This window comes from Leguminivora glycinivorella, chromosome 1 (assembly GCF_023078275.1).
Source record: "Leguminivora glycinivorella isolate SPB_JAAS2020 chromosome 1, LegGlyc_1.1, whole genome shotgun sequence".
NCBI lineage: Eukaryota > Metazoa > Arthropoda > Insecta > Lepidoptera > Tortricidae > Leguminivora > Leguminivora glycinivorella.
This window is the reverse complement of record NC_062971.1, coordinates 36,556,817-36,569,478: the sequence shown is the minus strand read 5'-3', so window position 1 is coordinate 36,569,478 and position 12,662 is coordinate 36,556,817. Positions and strand designations below refer to the sequence as shown.

Below are 12,662 nucleotides of genomic sequence, written 5' to 3'. Positions count from 1 at the left end.
AGATGAGAACCGAAAGCGTCAAAGCGGATAACACCTGTCAGTTCACGACTGAGAGGTGCCATTCGCCTTTCTACTCGATTGAAAGCACTTCTACCTGGAGAATTTGTAGCTATAACAATATAGCATCCAGATCAAAATATTTGAAATGCTGAATTGCTGAAATTATCACTCTTTCATATCTCGGGTTTTCGTCGGGTCCGCCGTCACAAGTAAAAACAAATACGGGCTTCGCAAAACCATCTCGAGTTCTCATTAAGTTTTCGAATGCAGGTAGATTTGGCAGTTTATGCACATCGGTGGCGTGAGTCTCTGCATTCGATGAAGAATTGCTGTAGGCCCGGAGTGTGTCACTGATTCTGGCTTTCCTTCTCCGTCCTTCTTTATAACGATGCCGGCGTACACTGAAGGGATAAGCTTATGCCTTTCAGCTACTACAAAATCATGGTCCGGTAATGTTACCCGGTAATCCAGGTGCATCAATATAGGTGCCTGAGTGTGGGCAGCTGTTATTCCCAAGGGCACACGTGCCTTATCATCCATTGATCCAGAGACTCTAGGTTTCTTATAGTAGGTAGCTGTACAGAATTTGCCATCCATGTGTTTTGCATGAAGCGTAGTGTCCGGTCTGCATAGTTTTACAGAGACTGTTACGACATGTCCTTTTCCTTCTTCTGTGTTAACTCGCCTGGGAAGGAGTCTTAAGTACAACCCAGATCTACTGATGTGGTATCCTCGTTTAATCAATTCGGCCTGTTAGTCGTCCAAGGTTTGCAGCTTCTTATAGCTTCAGTGCGACGGCGGTCATCGGCTGCACCACCAAAAACTGCTATACTCTGTTCAGTTTCTACTAAGTCAACTTGATCTTCCTCCAGCCTAGGCCGCCCGATACTACTTACCTCTCATTTTAAGAGCTGTTGCCAACTCTGTATTTTTATCACAGAGGTTCAATTGAAATAGATTTTTTTTAACTTAGATATTGCAAATATTTTGTATGTGACTCACAAACATTCGAACTCCTCCCTCCCCCCTGTCACAACATGTCACATTTTGAGGACCCCCTCCCCCCCCCCCCCTCTAGGTGTGATGTAATTAATGGATGATCCCTTTTGTGTATAATAATTAGATGGCATTTAGTGTTTTTTTTCGATCTTTTCTCTTTATTGTTCTGTGTGTGTTATCTGTCGTGGCATCACCGAATGGGCCCTATGGAAGGCCAGCGCTGGCTTTCAGCTAGCAATATTCTGAGTTGGGCCCATTTCGTGATGCGCACTTAATGCTCTGTTCTCTGTTTCTTGTTTTCTTGTTGCTTTTACATGTACGTACGTGTTGTGAATGTCACGAATAAATGTCTTTTATCTTTTATCTTATCTTTATCTTTGAGTTCGATAATGCTTGAAAAAAGTATAAACTCAAATACTTCAGGATAAATCAGATTTTCCATTATGGTACAAGTTCATCATAATTTTATCCTGACTGTTCCTGCTGTCATTGTGAAATCCATACTTACTAATATGTATTATAAATGGGAAAGTGTGTGTGTCTGTTTGTTTGTCCGTCTTTCACGGTAATGCCTAGTGACAAATTCACGTGATTTTTAAGTGGAGATAGTTGAAAAGATGGAAAGTGACATAGGGTACTTTTTGTCTCTTTCTAACCCCTTTCCCCCCTTCCCTAAAAGGGGGGGTGGAAGTTTGTATGGAGAATTCCGCAATTTACGAGTTTAACGCGAGCGTAGCCGCGGGCAGAAAATATATGTTTTAAAAATATGCAAGTCGGTGTGTCTCCTCATTGTTGCTTGACATTTGTATCCAGTCTGCGGCTCAACCAATAATTATCTTACTATATTACAGATATGATAGCCATCCCGGACTACATATCGGGTGCAACCGAGCACTGGGGCCTGGTGACATACCGCGAGACTTCCTTCTTGGTGGACGAGGCCACGGCCTCGGCCCAGAATAAAATCAGCGTAGCCAACACTATAGCGCACGAGCTGGCACACATGTGGTTCGGCAACTTGGGTACGCAGTATTAACACTTTCACTGGTCTGTTCCCGTAGCCGAATGGCATTTCTGCAATCTATCTCTATCGCTCTTGCGTATTGGCGCGACAGAGCCAGACTGCATTTCTTTCGGCTACGGGGCCTGCGCGCCGATTTTTGAGTCTCACGCATTCGAATTCAGAAAATTGTCACTGAAAATAAAAGGCAAGTCACCGTTTTCAACCGGTGTTTTAGTGACAGTGAGACTCAAAAATCGGCCCCCTGTTCTCCCACATATAGGCCATCACAGGCCTTTACGTCTATTGCAGAAGATTTACACGTTGTTTAGATAACGGGTTCGATGACTGTGGAGGCCGATTCGCGAGCGGCACCACCTGCCACATTTTACATTTGGGTCAAGAAAGTGTTATATAAATTTCAATGAGAGCTACCGCCACAGAATATATAATAGTACAAGTACAGAAGGCCCACTACTTTGATGTTCGCGACATGCCGCCTTTTTAAATGCCTACAAAATTCTAACAAGAAATGAGCCGCACGTGCGCGGCGTTCGGCGATAGGGTTGCCTAATGGATTAAAACAAATTAATACTCAATAAAATGTTATACTATTATATTCAGGTCTTGGGTACTTTCTAGGTATATATATAGTATTTATATATTTTTGTTTAAGTTCCATCATCACAAAGCCTTATCGAACCTTTCCGGGGGACTTAATCAATAGTAGATATGTGTAAAAATGTCCTATGGTATTTATTTTATTCAAGATATTTATTTAAGTAAACATTATTAGCCATTCCACACGAGGACAACGCATATGAACCTTAAAAAAATTCGCAACGTAAAGTAACAATAGAAAGTGCGAACGTGCGTTCCGCGAGAACGCGCGCCACCCCTGATTAGGCCGCGAACTCGCGGCCGCCAGCATGTACTTGTAGCGCGGCGATAGAATCGCGGAGTGAGCCGCCCCTGCTACCGCATAATTTTTCCTTTATAGACACCAAAGAGAATCGAGTATGTATAGAGAATGACTGTCTACGTAAAATGTGAAATAGTGAGACTGCGTTGTCCTGGTTAAAACGTTTGAATGTCAGTTTTGACAATTTGACCCATGGGTAATATTTACTTGATGTGTAATAAAATTATATTAATATTATTCATTAACCATCTGTACAGTCACGCCGGTGATGTGATGATATCTGTATCTTCTTGCTTTAAATCGTTTGACAATTTCGTATGACATTTCAAACAAGACGTTAATGTGACAAGGTATAGAAATCATCACATATTTATGCCGGTGACTGTACCATACCATAAATTAAATATAACAAGATCATACCATCCCATATATTAAAATGCGACCGCCTAAGACCGCGCTTACACTCCATCACACATAGATGGCGCCACAAAAAAAAATGTCTTGTAGCTTTCGATTATACTTGTAGATGGCGTTAAGTGTCACTTTTGACATAGATTTACGGCTCGGAATTGACACTTAATGCCAATCTACAAATAATCGGTGGCAACAAGGCATTTTTTTTCTATGTGTGGTGGAGTGTAAGCGCGTTCGACGTTTTAATTATGGGATAGTATGATCTTGTTATATTTAATTTATGACCATACCTAATAAATGTTTCTTCATGGTTCCTCGGTACGTGTTTTTCTGAGACTTTATTTGTCTTTTACTGAGTTAGGTTAGCCTATTTATCTTTATCCCCCTGCAGTGACGATGAAATGGTGGGACGACTTGTGGCTGAACGAGGGCTTCGCGTCCTACATGCAGGTCAAGTGCCTCAACGCCATCGAACCTTCTTGGACCATGGTAAGTTTGAACTTAAACTTACCTTTATTTTATCAGAAAATACTTTGGGCTTCACAGGAACTGTCAACAGATTCCTGCTGCAGCTGCACCTGCGGTCTCTGAGGCAAGTGCCTTGTTAAACGTTGGGTCGAACTTTACATCGGTGGCAAACAAGCATACGGTCCGCCTGATGGAAAGCGGTCGCCGTAACCTATGGACGCCTGCAACTCAAAGAGCGTCACATGCGCGTTGCCACCCCATTAGAAAATTGTACACGGGGAGTGTAGTGTTAAGTATACAGCAAAAAGGAGTGTACAAGTTCTAAGGAGGGTTCGGGTTGCCGACGACTCAAAGGATAATAGACGGAATAAATTAGTTCCGTAAGTCCTCCCGTCGTCAGCACGCCGCACCCTCGTTGAGCTTTAGAAGAGAGGCCTATGCTCAGCAGTGGGCGATAAAGATCAGCCCTTTATTATAGCCCTTTATTATAGCTCTTTATCTTTATAGCGCTAGCTATTATAGCCTTTATTATAGATCAGACCTTTATTATAGAGCTTTGTCTCTGATCTCCAATCACGCACATTTGTTTTCTTACTATACTCGCGGCAAGAATCATCTGTCAAGATGCTCTGAATCACTCTTTCCATCATAATTGTTTAGAACCGCGCACGTTTTGTGCGCGGTGCATTGCCTCATGAGGCTGCTCGGTCAGTGTGGAACTGTGGACTCGGCTATTAATAAATACAGACACATGTCCCTAAAAGGTATAGGTACCCTATTTCATATTAATCGTCACTACTTTGAAAAAATCTCGTATTTCACACTGCTACCAAAGAGGATAGAGTATTAAAGAGAGTTACTGTCAAAGTAAAATGTGTAATCACAGTGCATAGACTGCCATCTCTCGAAACAGGCTTAAAACTTTTGAACCTCAGTTTTGACAATTTGGCCCATATTCTTAGCTTGATATGTTTTAAAATGACAAATATTAATATTAGCGCCATCTAGCCGAGCGTACCCCAAAGATGTAACGCCATCTAGCTCACCGTACCTTTTTCTGTATGGTTTTGGGGTACGTTTTTTTCTTAGACTTTATCTGTCTATACGAAGTTATATAGGTCTTTGCTGCTCAAAGCTTAAAAAAAAAAAAATTTTTTTTTTAATTTAATCTGTTTATTTCTAAGAAACGTACATGCATTTATAACATACTTAACTGCTAATCTTAAATTGAAAAGATTATTTGAGTTAAGAGTTGAAATGCAGTCTCTATATATTATGCATCTCATACCTACATAGTCACTGCATTTGTCTTTTCATTGACAGAGGAAGATATATACGAGATTTTTTTACAAAGCAGTGACGACATGTGTATTTGAAGCAACTAACTCGTATTTGTTTATTTCAGCTGGACCAGTTCTTGAAGGGCATGCACTCGGTGATGGTGACTGACGCGAAACTGTCGAGCCACCCCATCGTGCAAACTGTGGAGACGCCCGACCAGATCACGGCTATATTTGACTCCATATCATATAATAAGGTAAGTAAAAACAAATATTTGGAATATAGAGTCCGCCATAGAGAGACTTGTTGTTCAGGGAAGAGTGGGCTGTACAAGACCCAGACTGCGCCCTCAATGCGATGGACAGACCAAGTGAGGGCTCTCACCGGGTCACCCTTAAATCTCTGCGCCCGGAACGCTGCAAATATGACGGAAACCATTAAAAAGGCAGCACAACGACCCCAATGACCACGACTACTCTGACAAGAGTATACGACTAAGAAGGAAGGGAATATTATGGTATATACTCATTATCAAAATATTAGCAGTGACAGGTTGCTAGTCCATGGCCATAATCGAATCCATATCCCACAGCCGACTTCTAACTGTGACACCACAGAGAGGAAAAGGGAGGTGAAATTCTTAATAAAGGTGTTTAAAAAAGGTACATAAAGGTATTTACATTAAGGGTCCCCCCACATCTAGCGTCTCGCGAGCGTCGCGTCGGGCCAACTGTATGGAAAAAGACGCCGGGTCAGGCTTTGCCCATACAGTTGGCCCGACGCGACGCTCGCGAGACGCTAGATGTGGGGGGACCCTAAAATTCATCTTAATATTGATTAACGTGACAAAAGACTCATAAGCATAAAAAAAATAGTTACAATGTCTTATAAGTAAAGTGGGACTCACAATCAAACAATACGTTTCTGTCCCCCGGCCGGAAAGCGTCAAATTTCAGGCCGCTGCGCTAAACGAAGTCCTGGCTCCATCGAACAGAAAACTATATACCTTGGCCAGTAAACAAGAAAGCCTCAGATCACATGCTTCTTGACCTCAATGACCTCGGCTTCGTCTCGGCCGACAATTGCATGGGATCAAAGACATTTCATAGGTACTTTACTGGCTAGTTTTTAACCCCCGACGCAAAAACGAAGGGGTGTTATAAGTTTGACGCGTCTGTCTGTGTGTTTGTCTGTCTGTGTGTGTGTCTGTCTGTGGCATCGTAGCTCCCGAACGGATGAACCGATTTAGATTTCGTTTTTTTGTCTGAAAGCTGAGTTAGTCGGGAGTGTTCTTAGCCATGTTTCATGAAAATCGGTCTACTATGTCGCGGTCGGGGGTTTTTTCAAAATTTTAATTTTGTGTCATCATCCTCCTTGCGTTATCCCGGCATTTGCCGCGGCTCATGGGAGCCTGGGGTCCGCTGTGACAACTAATCCCAAGATTTGGCATAGGCACTAGTTTTACGAAAGCGGCTGCCATCTGACTTTCCAACCCAAAGGGTAACCAGGCCTTATTGGAATTAGTCCGGTTTCCTCACGATGTTTTGAATGTAATCTACTAATATTAATGTACCAAATATTTTCCCAGGGTTCGTCAGTATTACGAATGCTGGAAGGTTTCATAGGCGAGGAGAACTTCCGCAAGGGGGTCTCGGACTATCTCAAGAAGCACAAGTTCGGGAACACGGTGACGCAAGACTTGCTCGCGTCGCTGGACCCCTACTTTAAGAAGGACAACCCTGAGCTTAACCTTACGTAAGTTTCGTAAATAATACTTGTATATAGGTACCACTAGCTTTTGCCCGCGGCTTCGCTCGTGTTAAATTTGAAAACTGCTCCACAAGCGTACACCCTCCATTTAAGGGAGGGGGGGGTTGGAAAGAGACAAAAAGTAGCCTATGTCACTCTCCATCCCTTCGACTATCTCCAGTGAAAAAATCACGTCAATTCGTCGCTCCGATTTGCCGTGAAAGACGGACAGACAAACAGACACACACAGTTTCCCATATAATATAATATTGACCTTGGGATTAGTTCTGTGTTTGAAAAGTAACCTTCTGGACGCTTTGGGTCTTGGAACCGGCGCGGAGCTCAGCCTTTGCAATCTTGTGCTTGTTCTATTATTCTGTTAACGTAGCTAATTTTGGATGCTTCGGGTCTTCGGTCTAATGCGAAGCTCAGCCATCGGCATTTGCAATAGCGGTTCACGCCTCGCTTCACGTTTTTTTTTCTAAATTTAGTTGATGAACAATGAGCTTTAGTGTAGTAATATAAGTTTGTATTTCTGATTATGAAATTCACCATAAAGTTTTATTTACTCGTAACAAAGAGGATCCAGTATTATAGAGAGTTACTGTCGAAGTAAAATGTGTAATCACTAATCACAGTGCATAGATTGCCATCTCTTGACACAGGCGTAAAACTTTTGAACCTCAGTTTTGACAATTTGGCCCATATTCTTAGCTTGATATGTTTTAAAATGTCAAATATTAATATTAGCGCCATCTAGCTGACCGTACCCCAAAGGTAATGTAATGCCATCTAGGCCACCGTACCTTTTTCTGTATGGTACTGAGGTACGTTTTTTTCTTAGACTTTATCTGTCTATACGGAGTTATATATGTCTTTGCTCGTAATTAAGGATTTATAATATTTTCAGGTACATAATGGATACGTGGACCCGCCAAATGGGTTACCCAGTGCTAACGGTGACCAAAACGAACAACACCTACCGCGTCACACAATCTCGGTTCCTCTTGGACCCGGAGGCACAATCACCGAACGACTCGGACTACAAGTGAGATATTTTCATTTTAATTTTAATTCATAGTTTCCCAGTCCAGACTTGCCAAGTTTTTTTGATTTGTTAAGATTAAGATTAAAAACTCCAATGTAACAAGAGAGGTATTTTTAAAGGTCTAGGGCATTTTCGCGAAAAAGGTTCAATAACTTTTTTTTTTTAAATAGGTAAATTTAATGTTTTTCCTACTCAGAATTCCGAGCCCTTTTCATCCTACTGGGCGGATTCCCAGTTTATTTTTCCACTTTTTTTTACCATTTTGCAAACACTTTGTACAGCGGTTACAAAGTGGAAAGTATGCAAAGTAATAGAAAATTTTGGGAACATTTTTTTGTCTCTTGTATTTTGTCCTAGATCGAAAGGGCTCGTGATTCTGAGTAAGAATAACATAAAATTTACCTACCTTATGGCTCAGCCACGACATTGGTCTAAGCGCGACAGCGGTGAGCGGCGGCCATACATAGGAGCGAGACACAGCGATGTGACTTTTCATTCGCACGCATGGCTGCCGCTCACCGCTGTCGCGCTTAGACCAATGTCGTGGCTGGGCCGTTAGCAAAAATATTGTTCCAATGAACACAAGTTAAATTATAATCTATTGAAAATATTTCAATTTGTGCTGTCTTAAAGTAGTCACACTACTATGTATATAAATTAAAACCGAAATAAATTACACATATGAAAGAAAAAGTGACCAAGTCCTCTGGTGCCTGAGGCTGGAATCGAACCAGCGTACTTTCCAATCGCGGGAAATGCCTCTTAATCCGCTCGGCCACCCAGGTCACAGCTGTCGAGGTCGAAATTATCTCTCATATGAGTAATCTATACAAGGACTCGTAGCGCCCTCTGTCCATCCCTAGGGCAGAACGGTATGGTTCTTGCCCCCCGTACTTTTTCTTTCATATGTGTAATTTATTTCGGTTTTAATAAAAATATTGTTGGTGATTGTTCTCGCGAAAATGCCCACTAGTGCACTACTAGTGAGTAAGTGATAAGCTATCGGTGATGGAAACGAGCAGAAGATAGTCGCTCCCGTGTAAATAAAAGAGACGGAATGATAGCGCGAGCGAGTTATAGTTCATTGCCGAGCGATGTACAGCCAACCAATTGGAATCCTAGGCCACTGTAGAACTATGTCACAGTAACGTTATAAATCGGATTGTAAGAAATCTCCACAGAGAACCTCCTATAGAGTGGCAGTCTTGTATATTTGGTTCGCGATACGAGTCACCAGTGTTTGGGGTGCGAGGAGCGGGCGGGGAATGTGTTAAGCGCGCTGTGATTGGCCGTTTCAAGGACGGCGGGCAGTCGCGCCAGATGAAAAGGGACAGAAGTATGACTGTCCCTCTACTGACGCGTAAGTGGCCAATGTAAGTTGACCTATGCCGGCTCTGAATAAATTATAAATATGACTTATTTGTGGAATGTAATGCCGTCTGTTTTTAAATTTGAGCTTCTTGTTACCTTTCCACACCATTTCACACTACAGGTGGACATCTTTAAGGCATCAAAATACCCTTTTCCAATTTTTTTGTGCGAAAAACACGCGCTGCTTTCGGGTCTGTTACTTGGTCGATACTGATCGGGCACGGCGAGCGCCCGCGCTTATATCAGTGCAAATACTAGGAAGGCTGGCGACCGCGAGTCGTCTTGTAATAGATGTCTATAGGGGTTGGTCTGTGGAAATCTCTTACTGCTTGTCATTTTGACATGGTTGTAGAGTCGCCTAGGGTTCCAATTGGTTGACTGTACTATAAATCGCTTGATACTGTTTAAAATACTATACATATTTATAATTGCATGACTTGTTCTGTCTACAGTTACCGATGGTTCGTGCCTGTGACGTACAAAACTAATAATGGCGTGCATGAAAAAGTCCTGTGGTTTGGAGACAAAATGGAGAGCGGTATGTTGATAAAATATATTTACTAATAGCATTTAAAAGTAACGATTTTCGGTAATAGCTCTTGTCTATGTCAGCTGTATAAAATAAAATAAATAAACTAAGACAATACGAAATTGCGAAATTTCATTATAGAAACATTTTGAAACTTTCCTCATTTTTGTAGTGAGATTGAAACTTTCCGTTTCATAAAACTAAATTTCCTATACTTGTGAAACTTTCATGAAATTTCCAAGAACCTTTTAATTTTTTTGGACAGTTTCCGCAACTTGTACATCAGTAGACACAAACATCGCTCTTTAGCGATAAGACCGCCTGTTGTTTACATTTGTTTGTGTTGCGTTCCTTCTTTATTTTGTATTGTATTTTATCAAGGTATGAAATAAAGAGTATTTGTATTGTAGACACAAACATCTTAGCAGACACGCGAACACATTATCCAAACTACAACCAAGTCACGTCGTTTGTGTTTCTGATAAACCACCAAGTACTAATATTGTTGCAGTTGAAATACCGGAGCCGTCCGCTACCTGGCTGAAAATAAATAATAACCAAGTGGGGTACTACCGCGTCAACTACCCTCAGGAAGTGTGGCAAAGCTTGGTGGAACAGCTGAAGGCGAGGTCTGATCAGGTGGGTAGTCTTACAACAGCACACGTATGAAGGAAGATCGGCCTTGCCGGGCGAATGAGGAGTGTAACTAAACATGTGATTAACCATCACAGATATTATTTGTTAAAATATTCAATGAAATCCCGAAGGAAATATGCACCAAAAAGTTGGTCAAGGAAAAGTTGATTCGCCGTAAGTTTTATATGTAATAACGAGCCCATTTCCTCGTCATAGACGCTTGTTCTGTTACAGGAGGCACACTCAAAGGTATGGTACAGATGGCGCCACCTTATTAGTCCATTGCACAGATAAAGAATGTCATACGTTTATGTTTAGGTTTATTCTCTCTCACACATATGAATAATGACAGTGACATGCTTAGGCACTTGCACAGGCGCACTGGCGGGATAAAATCTCATTGCCTCCTCATTGTATTGAAACTCTTGATCTCACTTGTAGATGGACGCTCTTATTGGGCTATCGCGCAATACACGCGCATCGTTTTCATGTCTGTGTACAGATGACCAGCGAGTCATGTCATCACGCACGCACACAACGATAAATGTATGCTCAACTGTCCTCTCTAGCACTAAACTAGTCTATGCTCTGAGCTTACAACATAGTGGGGTATTACCGCGTCAATTACCCGCAGATGCAAAGCTTGGTAGAACAGCTGAAGGCGAGGATCGAGTATTAAAAAGAGTTACTGTCAAAGTAAAATGTGTAATCACAGCGCATAGACTGCCATCTCTCGACACAAGCTTAAAACTTTTGATCCTCAGTTTTGACAATTTTCTTAACTTGATATGTCTAAAAATGTCAAATATTAATATTAGCGCCATCTACCCGAGAGTCCCCAAAGGTGTAACGCCATCTAGGCCGCCGTACCTTTTTCTTTATGGTTCTGAGGTACTTTTTTTTTCTTAAACTCTATACGGAGTTAGAGTCTTTGGCAAATTGAAACCATTGTGTCTGTTCTGCACATTATATAATGTCTTTCACACTTGTTACAGCTATCGATATCCGACCGCTCGAACTTACTAGACGATGTGTCCGCACTGGCCGAGGCGGGGCTCGTACCTTACTCGCTAGCGCTGGACTTGACGACCTACCTCAGTGTGGAGGACGCTTATATGCCGTGGCAGACCGCCGCGGGCATATACGGCGATCTGTCGAGGAGGCTACTTAATACACCCGCGTATGCCGACCTCAAGGTATTTCGAGCGACTTTCTACTCTTTTATTCGTAATTAAGACTAGATTATTATTAGCGTATTAGATTATCGCTTAAAGTTTATGTAATTAACACAAAAACAATGTTTTTATTGAAATGTCATGCTTAATTATCGTCACAAAACTGACAGTGAGTTAATTTTTGTTAACAACTTACGCTAAGTCTGCATTAGCCAAGGCAAGGCTCGTACCTTACTCAAGGTATTTAATAGTACATTACGATATTTACGATACCTATAATTATGTGCGGAAAAAAGGAAATTCGAAACGAGTGGCGATGATTTAAAACACGACCGAAGTGAGTGTTTTAAATCGACACCAGTTACGAATTTCGTTTTCAACACCTTTAACTGACCATCGGTAGACTTTATGCCGTTGTAATAAGGATTACAAATGTACAGTTACTGTGTTGCCGATGTTACAATCAGCAACAAAGCTAAATGGTACAACCGAGTGCCAAAAATTCGTATAAACGATCTTAATGTACAGGGATAAAGTTCAGTATACGTACTTTTTTGGCACTTTTATTTAGCTTTGTTACTCACTGTACAAGAATAACTTCTAAATTCATTCTTGTGAATTTGTGGTTTATGAATACTTATGCTAATTAAGAACAGAACATTTAGGCTGCCGTAGTCAAAATGGCTACAACGGAAACTTAATCCATCCGCCTGTCTGTCCACATGTCGCAACCGTTTTACTCGGAAAACTATAAGGTGTATTTTGATGAGATTGTAAACATATGTTCATTCCATAAAATCAAATTTTTATTGTATTTTTTTTTTCATTTTGACAGCTATACATGCAAGAACTTATCAAACCTATCTATACCAAAGTGGACAAAGAATCTGACAGTATGGGTGTGATTGAGCGGTAAGTAAAATCTAAACTTAACAATAACTATAAACAAAAAAGCCCCTTTAAGAATTGCCGTCCATGAGCAACGCGCCCTTCAGGCAGGAATTGTTTTCAAAACACAAAAGTTCATCATCCTCCTTGCGTTATCCCGGCATTTGCCACGGCTCATGGGA

The 12,662-nt window shown here is 41.5% G+C and overlaps 1 protein-coding gene across 1 annotated transcript in view; it reads left to right on the top strand.

Moving 5' to 3' along the window:
• The window catches only part of LOC125228907 (glutamyl aminopeptidase-like), a 28,369-nt gene that overhangs the window by 9,183 nt on the left and 6,524 nt on the right, over positions 1–12,662 (top strand). The window contains 9 exon segments of the mRNA XM_048133623.1: positions 1,851–2,021; positions 3,727–3,824; positions 5,209–5,340; positions 6,673–6,839; positions 7,744–7,881; positions 9,705–9,790; positions 10,293–10,420; positions 11,413–11,613; positions 12,428–12,504. Coding sequence (XP_047989580.1) covers positions 1,851–2,021; positions 3,727–3,824; positions 5,209–5,340; positions 6,673–6,839; positions 7,744–7,881; positions 9,705–9,790; positions 10,293–10,420; positions 11,413–11,613; positions 12,428–12,504 — 1,198 coding nt within the window.